This window comes from Corapipo altera, unplaced genomic scaffold, assembly GCF_003945725.1.
Source record: "Corapipo altera isolate COAL_440 unplaced genomic scaffold, ASM394572v1 50, whole genome shotgun sequence".
Taxonomy (NCBI): domain Eukaryota; kingdom Metazoa; phylum Chordata; class Aves; order Passeriformes; family Pipridae; genus Corapipo; species Corapipo altera.
The window spans coordinates 2772980-2781842 of record NW_020884889.1 but is presented as its reverse complement, the minus strand read 5'-3'; the positions used below and the strand labels follow the sequence as shown (position 1 = coordinate 2781842).

Here is an 8863-nt window from a genome sequence, read left to right as displayed (position 1 = left end):
GCTGTGGGAAGGGCACATGATGTTACTGACAAAACAGGCACCAAATGAGATCCCACATGGTAAAACTTGGGATCAGACCCCTCCACATCCCAAACAGCTCCACAGAGAATTGCTGTGCCATGGAAGCTGGGTACCACAGGGGGTTACAGCACTGCCCCTCAGCACACAGGGAATGCCCCCACACACCCCCTCCTCCACAATCCTGCTACTGCCAGAACACAGGGACGAGATGCAGTTAGCTGGGATTTTTCTAAGTCAGTCACTAGAAAAGGACAGCAGCAGCTTCACCTGGACACCTGGGATTTCTCCAGGGAAACAAAAGCCTGCTCCTCAAGCATCACGTCAGTACAACGGACAAGAGACAAATGTAACAGCACAGGCAGCTGACGAGGCTTTGGCCACCATCGTGCCTTGTTTTAGTCAACACGCTGATGACAAGAGCCTGAGGAACTGGACCTGCCAAGATAATCCCAGTCTTCTCCCCACTGTCTTTCCCAATGCCGCTGCAGAAGGCTGATAACCAGGTGGCTGCCTGAATGCCTCACCTGTGGATTGCTGTGTGGGTAAAAATAAGTGGATTTTCCTCAAATAACAAACAATGCTCACCTTATTCAGAGGACTCACCCTGCAAAACACTGCTCAAATCTCACCAAGAAGGCTCCACACACCCTCAGTGCCACTGCACGACAATACTTCTGATTCCAACCCAGCAATGGCAGTACTGACCCCTACTAAAATATATTCAGAGTAGCTTAATTAAATGCAGCCAATAAGAAAACCAGAGAAACTTTACTCTTAGTTTTCTAACCTGTACTTGCTTTCTGGAAGGAGCAACAAATTCAGAAACAGGCAAATGCATACAGAATTCTTTTATTTAACTTAAATCATGTAGTACTGAAACTACTAGAAAAAAGCAGAGTAAGAGAAACTAAAGGAGCCTTAGCTTCAGCCATTCAAAATAGACAAAGTTTCTTCTTTTCATAATGTAAAGAATCCCGAGTATATCGCAATAACAGGAATAAATTCTTACAACAGAATATACAAAAACATTTTGAATTTTTTTTTTATCTACTGATTCATTTTAATATAAACACAGGAATTTCTTTAGGAATAATTTATACACAGCAAGTCTTTTTATGTAATAAATTGGCCATGTTATTGTTTAATTTTCTCTTAAAAAAATTTAAACAAGAAAAATTGGAAAATGTATTTGCAACTGCATCCATTCCTTAGCACTTTCTAGTTTTGTTTTTGTCCCAGAGGTAGACAAACTCTGGCCAATCCTTTCATCTCAAACCTCACTGGTTCGGAAAACAGAAGAAGTGGAAGGTGTCCCTGTCCCCGGCAGAGGGGTTGGATCTTCAATATCCTTAAATAAAAATAAATAGGGACCCTGCCTTGCTCATTTCAACCAACGCTTCCAATGGTCCTCAACAGCTTTAGAGGCTGCACACAAACTTTTAAAGTGATAAGAGATTTGCAAAGAGTTCTTCAACAGCAGTTATGAAAACCATCTTCCCTCTTTCTCTCACGCAGTCACTTCCTTCAAATCACACGGAGCAGAGGTGCTGAACAGCACAGGTGAGCCTGGGGAGCAGTTGCAAACCTGTTCTGTTTCCCCGACCAGTGAGGTTCTTGTAATCCAAAAGGTAACTGCCCTAGACAGTAAAGTGAAATGACCAGGGTAAGATGATCCCACCCCAACCAGAGGGCTCTGGAAGACCAGGATACTGAAGATACAGAACATTTTCCCAACTCCTTTACTCACTTGCTGTATGGTGGGACACAAAGCTTGGGCGGGAAGGGGGAGAGGGACAAGCCATGAGTTGGACAAGTCAGCGATCCTTTTTGGCATATTGTAAAGCTAACTAGTAAACTGGTACCATGGAAAAACTGATCACAGACAGACACACCCACACACAGACACAGAAAAGTGCCCTTAAATTATATTTTAGGCATTTATAAACTACAAACATTTTATAAAATTATTCTATGTACTTACAAATGCAATGAAACATTTAATTAGTTCTTGTAAACCAGATCTTCGTCAACTGACTACCCGTAATCTACTGGACTTAAAGCCCTATTGAAAATGCTAATTAATGGTTACTAATCAACAGAACGCATACCAAAAAAAATATATGAGCACACACGCAAATGCACGCACACAAACTAGGGAAGTTCTAAGGTACTTGCAGAACAGACCAGCTGTGGGTGAGACAGATCCATACAGACCGATGACAACCACTGCCATGCTCCTGGGAACGAATTCCCCGCTCCAGCTGCCACGTCCGGAGGTTTGCGTACAAGCACCAATGGGGACACCTGAGCTCTGGTGCTGTCCCACAGATTAAGCTCAGGAAAACTACCTCAAGCTTCTGCCAAGCCCTGTGTCTCCAGATCCCCATTGCCATGTCCTGTTTTCAGGTGTCTCCCCACAAACACATCTCCGTGCTGACTGACGCAGCTGCTCGAGGTCAGGGGCTGTTCAGCACCTCCGAGCAGCTGCTTTCTGAACCGAGGTGTCCTTCCTGCCTACTTGAGTTCTGTATCTTCAGCACCCCTGGCCACTTGGGTTGTTTCTACACATCGTTCTCCAATCCTTGTCTGCACATCTACTCATGGGTTAAGTTGCAATATCTGGCTTTATCACTGGTTAGTAAGGAGTGGATCCCTTGCACCTTCCTCCACTGTTGTTCAGCCCAGTGATTGAATACACGGTTGACAAACAAAATAAAGAAAACAGGAAACAAGTGTTACTTGTACTAATGGAATGAAAAGGGTTTAAATATATATATCTATATTATAGATATACATATGTAGGTATATATATATGTATATATAGATATATATGTATGGAGTTACACCAACAATAGGAGTGTTGTTCACTTAGTCTCGGATCATACCGAGCACCCCTCAGCAGATCCCAGAGGACCTGACAGCAGCTCCCTCTGGTCACCAGTCATCCTGGGCAAGCTGGGCCTTCTTTTTGTTTTAAGAGACCAAGAGGAGCATCAGTGTGACCGTGCCTAGAACCACAGAGCACTTGGAGCCAGCTGGGAGGGGCAGAGGCATCGCACTGACGGAGCCGCGGTGCTGGCCCGGCCCCACGCCTTCCACCGCGCTCGGCTGCTGTGCCTTTGTGTCGTCCCCCCAAAACAGCATCTGATTTACTCAGGAATCACGTTCCTTTGCAACCAAAGCACCTCCTGTGCCCCCGAGAGCTCTGCAGTGTGGGGCAGGTGAGAGCCATGGCCGGGCCCTGCAGTCACAGCCGCCTGCTCCCCACGGCGACGCCAACTCCTTATCCCACTGCATCCAAACATCTCGGTACCATCCGGCAAAACACTGGGTTTCAGGGCTGGGTGGGCTTTTGTTTTCAATTTATAAACAAACTGGATTACTTGAACTTTATTCAAACATTGCTGAAGTTCTAAATAAATTTTCCATACCAGACAAGCCAGTGGTCTCAGGGAAGAACAACATTACAAACCATATTATGACTCTATCAAGCCAACATTAATTCTCAGTTGTTCACATGCACAAACAACTCGATTTACTGTCCAAGGGAAGTCTGCATGAAAAACCCATGTGAATAAAGCTATTCAAAATGCACAAAACACAACAAAAAAAAGCTATGGAAACAAACAGAACAAAAAAGGAATTAAGCTTGAATTGCAAACACAGAACGCAATGGTATCATGAAGGTGGTTTGGTCCAGGAGAGCTGACTGCCATCACACACATGTATGTGAGGCCCTGTGACTGTCTTCTACTGAAGTGCTTTTTGAAATGTTTCTCGTGATGCTACGCCATTAGTGTTTCTTCCTAATGCATTGTAAAACCACCTACATACAATTCTACAAACCAGTAACTCGGACAGTTTTAACAAAACCCTCCCAGCCAGCTGAAAGATCTGAGGATCTCCAGTTGTGGTAATCAATATGTGCAAGGGAGGGGAACAACCACTGCACCCAAAGGGCACTGGAACATAATCAAACATGGAAAACCAAACCCATCTAATGAAAACTTCCAATTTTGCTGGTTTCTCAGGACTAGGGAGAAATGCTCCCTCCAAAGACAAACTGTCAGAATTAACCACAGCACTGTGTATCCAAGAGGCCATGTACAACTCCAAGCACCACATTACTCAGATACCACAACCAACACCTGCAGGAACAGCTGCCAGAGCTGGAAAAAGGGAAACATTATACATCAAATTCATGGCAAGCTCATGTTAGTCCTGTGTGCTTGTAAACCAGTTACACGCTGTCAGAGGGCAGTTAAAATTTGATGGCTGGTCCATCAGAATCCACAGTTATAAGGCGTATAAACAGGGGAAGAAAAGGGAACTGACTTTTTACTGGCACATTAAAAGAAACCAATTCAATATTAGTTTGGGGGAAAAAAATTAAAAAAAAAAAAAAAATCAGTGCTCTCATCAAACAGAAGCAGCAAAGACCCAAAGCTGTAAACTCGATCTAGCAGGATCATCAGGCAGCCTGTGACAGGTTTTTTGGTCAAGAAAGTGATGCTATCGCTGTACGAGCCAATTTATTTTTGGGTTCTGATTCAGCCAAATGTCTTTCTGGTGCTTGTGACATCTGAGCAAGAACTGGTAGGAATGACTTAGCCCATTCTACAGGACAAACAGAAAGACCATTCCCTTTAGTGTTTCCTCTGGACCTCCAAACATTGTAAACAGTTGATTTCTGTAACAGATTTCAGCAAATACTCACAATTTGAAGTCCCCGTATCAGGTCACCTACATTTCCACTCCTCCAAACATGCAGCATTTTGCTGCTGACCCACGGACTGCTGTGACAGCATATTAAAAAGCCTCTGTGTTTCCTTGAAGAATGGTCACCCTAAGTCAGACAACTCTTGGATTTCTCCTCACAATAACGAATCTGATGCAAAAAGTTGGAGAAACCCCTTGGAATTGCGGCAAATATTCTGAAGTGACCCTTTGTGACAGGCAGTGATTGTTCCCCTCCAGAACCTAGAGCATGTGGTATATGGAGTGAGAGGTTACCAGTATCAACGGCATTTATTGGCTGCTGAGAAATGTGAGATGTATTCTTTTTATATACACACATATAAAAAAATAAGAGTGAGGTAGATAAATGTTTGAAAAAAAAAATCAAAAACTGTCCCCCTGTCATACTCTAAAACCCTTATCTTAGTATTTAAATTCGTTATGGGGCATCTCTACAGTGATTTAAACTGATATCACAAAAATAAATAAAAAATCCTACATAGAATACCTTCTTAATTAACTTTTTTGTCTTTTTCATTTTTAAAAGGGAAAAATAACTACGGGACAGAGGCAAGAGAAGATAATGGGACCTAAACTACACAAGCAAAAAGCACTACAAACTTTTTAAAATCTCCAGTCAAAACTAGCAATCAGTATATTTTAATTCACTGTTCTTACTCAAAAGATTTGAACGTTTCCATCCCAGAACCACCTCTTCCTGCCATCGTTTGGTTGGATCAGTGCTAAACAAAGGCCCAGACACTGGAACTAAGGTAAGATGAGCAACTGGTGCGACTCCTTGGTTGTCGACTTCCTGACGGCCCCTCCTTCCCCTCTCACCAAGGCTTCTGCAACTGAGCAAACAAGCTCACTCGTTTTCTTTTGTTCTGAGGTTTGGTCTATGATTTAAGCCACAAGCTTGGACTTGTACAGGTTTCCATAGCTGCCAACACTTCACCGTTTGCCAGCCGAGCTGCTGGCCCCAGCTCTGTGCTTTCCACCCAGCTCCACAGAAATGGGGTGGTGGCTTCGTTTGGTTGGTGCTTGTTTTCCTCACCAGGGGTTTGAACTGCAGCCCAGGTGCCCTCCCAGGAGGGTTTCCCTCCATGAGAGCTTTCCCATCAGGAAGGAGAAGAGCTGGGGTTGGCTGGAGCCAGGTGTTCAGTGGCCATCCTAGGAATGCCTGGCATCATCGCCAGCTGCACCTGGCATAGCTCTTGTTCACAGGGTGGGAGGGCTAAATAGTCTTTTTACAGATCAGTGACCCAAAAGCCTGTTTGTCTGCTGTTGTACCCAACAAATAATTTAAAAAGAATACATGTGTGTGTGTGTCTGTGTGGGGATGGGCGGGTGGGGGGGGGTGTGCCACGACCAAAACAAGCGGGGAGGGGACGAGGGGTAGGACCCTTGTACAACAATGAATATAAACATTGAACAAGAATGTACTAAATATTTAACCTTTTGTTTCTGACCTGAGTTTGTATCATGCCTTGCACTGTAAGAGACTCCCGTGCTGCCTGGGCAGAGGTTAGTGGGAAGGAAGGAAAACTGGGGCTTAAAAACACCACACCACAGCACTGCCAGAGTGTTCCCGTGCGGGGTGTCCCTTCTTTCTCCGTGTCCCCCTCAAAAGCCCTGTAAGCCCACACAGCCAAGATGCTGTAAAACAACTAATGGGAAAAAAAATAAAATAAAATTAAATTAAAAAAAAAAAAGGAAAGAAAAAAAAAAAAAAGGAGGAAATGTATTTATAAAAAGGCATTAAACAGTTCATGGCAATTCAAGGTAGCGGTTACCGGGAAGGAGGAAGTAAAGGTTACACACTATAGTACAAAGCATAAGAAAATTTGTTGAAGTGGAAGGGAAGGGAAAGGAGGGCAGACCTGAAGGTTTTCATAGATTAAATCCACAAAGATAAAGAACAAAAAAAATAGCAGCTTTTTTCTGTACAGACATATAGATGAGTATCTGAACCGTAAAAAAGTTATAAAAGTGACACAAAAGACAATGTGTATGCAAATGATCCATGGTCTAACATAGAACTGCAAGACCCTTCGAGAAGTCTTAATAATAAAGAGAAAAGGTCAACAAAGCATCATATACTTGAATCCGGTTACTGCTTTTTTTTGTCTTCTCCAATTTATGTTTCTAGGTGTTTTTCCTCGCCAGCCTGTGGAGGAAGGACAGGCTGCACCGATGGAGATCTCGGCCGCTTAGGTTCAGGTTTCTCATAATTCATTTTTGGCGTGCGGTTGACTTTTTTTGTACGAAATGCACGTGTTTGTTTAGCTCACCACTGCCAGTTTTGTCCAGAATGGGATAGGGACAGGGGTGGAGGGAGGGCTGGTTCTTTACCCCATCCCTTTTATCTTCTCCATCACAAGAAAAAAAAAAAAATCACATTTTGTCCAGTTTTGAAAAAAGATCTAGACAATTTGATTTTTTTTTCTAATTTTTTTTTTTTTTTTAAATACCAGTGCATGACTGAATAGAACTTATTGGTCAGGATCTCTTTTGAACAGAGCAGTTGATTACTGTGCTCCTTCCACGCCTACAAAAAGAACAAAAAAAAAAAAAAGAAAACGAAAACAAAAAACAAAGAGTTCATTTTTTTGGCAAAATTTGGCAGCGTTGAAAATGGTAACAGCCTTGGACGAATGATGGCCCTTTTGTATTCTTTTACGTGTTCCTAAAAAGATTAAAGAGCAACATTAAAAATCCAGTCTTTTTTAGTTTAGTTTTTTTTCGTGTGTGTGGTTTTTTTTGTTTGTTTGTGGTTTTTTTTTATAAAGACCTACAGTGTTAGGCAGGTGCTTGCAGGGGTACTGGGAACCACCTGGCCTGCGATATCTTTGATCTGATAAAAGTGCTGTACGGTTGAACTTGCACGCAGATATGTTTCCCATTATGAAGCAAAAAGAGAGACAGAAAGAAAGAGAAAAGAAGAGAGAGGAAAGAGAAGAGAGAGAGAGAGAGAGAGAGACATCAGATCTCAAGTTTTCTGTTGCTATTAAGTGTTAACATTAAGAGTTTTTAGAAGGCCAACTGTGTGCCCCATGACTGGAGTCCTTGACTGAAACAAACATCTGCTTGCATATCGAAAAAAAGAAAAATACGGCAACTTGTTTACTGAAAAAAGGGTTCTCCCAAGTGCAGCTATGGCAGTTCTGAAGATCCACTGAGGTACAGTAGGCTTTTGAATATATTGTGATTTTTCCTTTCTTTCTTCCCCCAATGCCTGTGTTTCTCTGGGCGGTGCTCCTGCGGGGCTCTGAGGATCAGCAGGCCGACGACTGGGGCAGGGGCAGGGCCCTCTCGTTCTTGCGGCCCCCGTTCATGTGCGCGTACGGCTGTCGCTCCTCGAAGCTGGCCCGGAGCACCACCACGCCGGGGCCGTTCTCGGCTTTGTGTCCTGAGTGCTTGTCAGTGGGTTGGAGGGTGGAGGAGGGATCTAAAGGAATGCTCTCCATGTTCTCAGTCTCCAGGTCAAGCTCCTCTGTGTCCGGAGGCTTGTTCTCCTCACTGTAGAAGAAGGAGACCTCTTTGAAGGCTGGGTCCAGCTCGTCTTTGATGCTACCGATGATTTCCAGGAAGGAGGGTCTCATTTTCGGGTTGTACTGCCAGCACATGCGCATCAGTTCAAACCTGGGCGAGAAACACACAGGGAAAAGCATTTACTGAGGTGTTCTATGAGCCCTGACTGGAGTGGACCACACGGTTCAAAACATCATTCCATTCTGACGGGAGACAAAGTGCTGAGATTCCTGTGCCACATTTCAACCTCCCTTCTAATCACCCTTTTACTGCTGTAACTCCCACCTCACCCTTCTCCGCTCCCTCTCACACACCTGCCCATACCTGTTACCTGACATCCAGAACCATTTCATACTTTAATTCCGACCTGATATTTCTCCTTTTCCTCCAAAGTACCCTGTGCTCACTCGGCCATAAGTCACGTGATTGTGCCTCTCGGAGGATCTTTTCCAAACCACCGATCCCACCCCATCAATACTGCCTTGGAAAAAAATTAAAATAGGAAATACACACAAGGTAAAGCACTGTTTTTTTTCCCCTGAAAGAAGAAAATTACATTCAAATTAATTGT

The 8863-nt window shown here is 43.6% G+C and overlaps 1 protein-coding gene across 5 annotated transcripts in view; it reads right to left on the bottom strand.

Moving 5' to 3' along the window:
- Positions 1 to 851: 851 nt before the first annotated feature.
- The window catches only part of IGF1R (insulin like growth factor 1 receptor), a 174677-nt gene continuing 166665 nt past the window's right edge, over positions 852 to 8863 (bottom strand). For all 5 annotated transcript variants that reach the window (XM_027644377.1, XM_027644378.1, XM_027644379.1 and 2 more), the window contains one exon: positions 852 to 8403. In XM_027644377.1, the coding sequence (XP_027500178.1) occupies positions 8037 to 8403 (367 nt within the window). In that variant the 3' untranslated portion in view covers positions 852 to 8036. The remainder of the gene's footprint in view (positions 8404 to 8863) is intronic.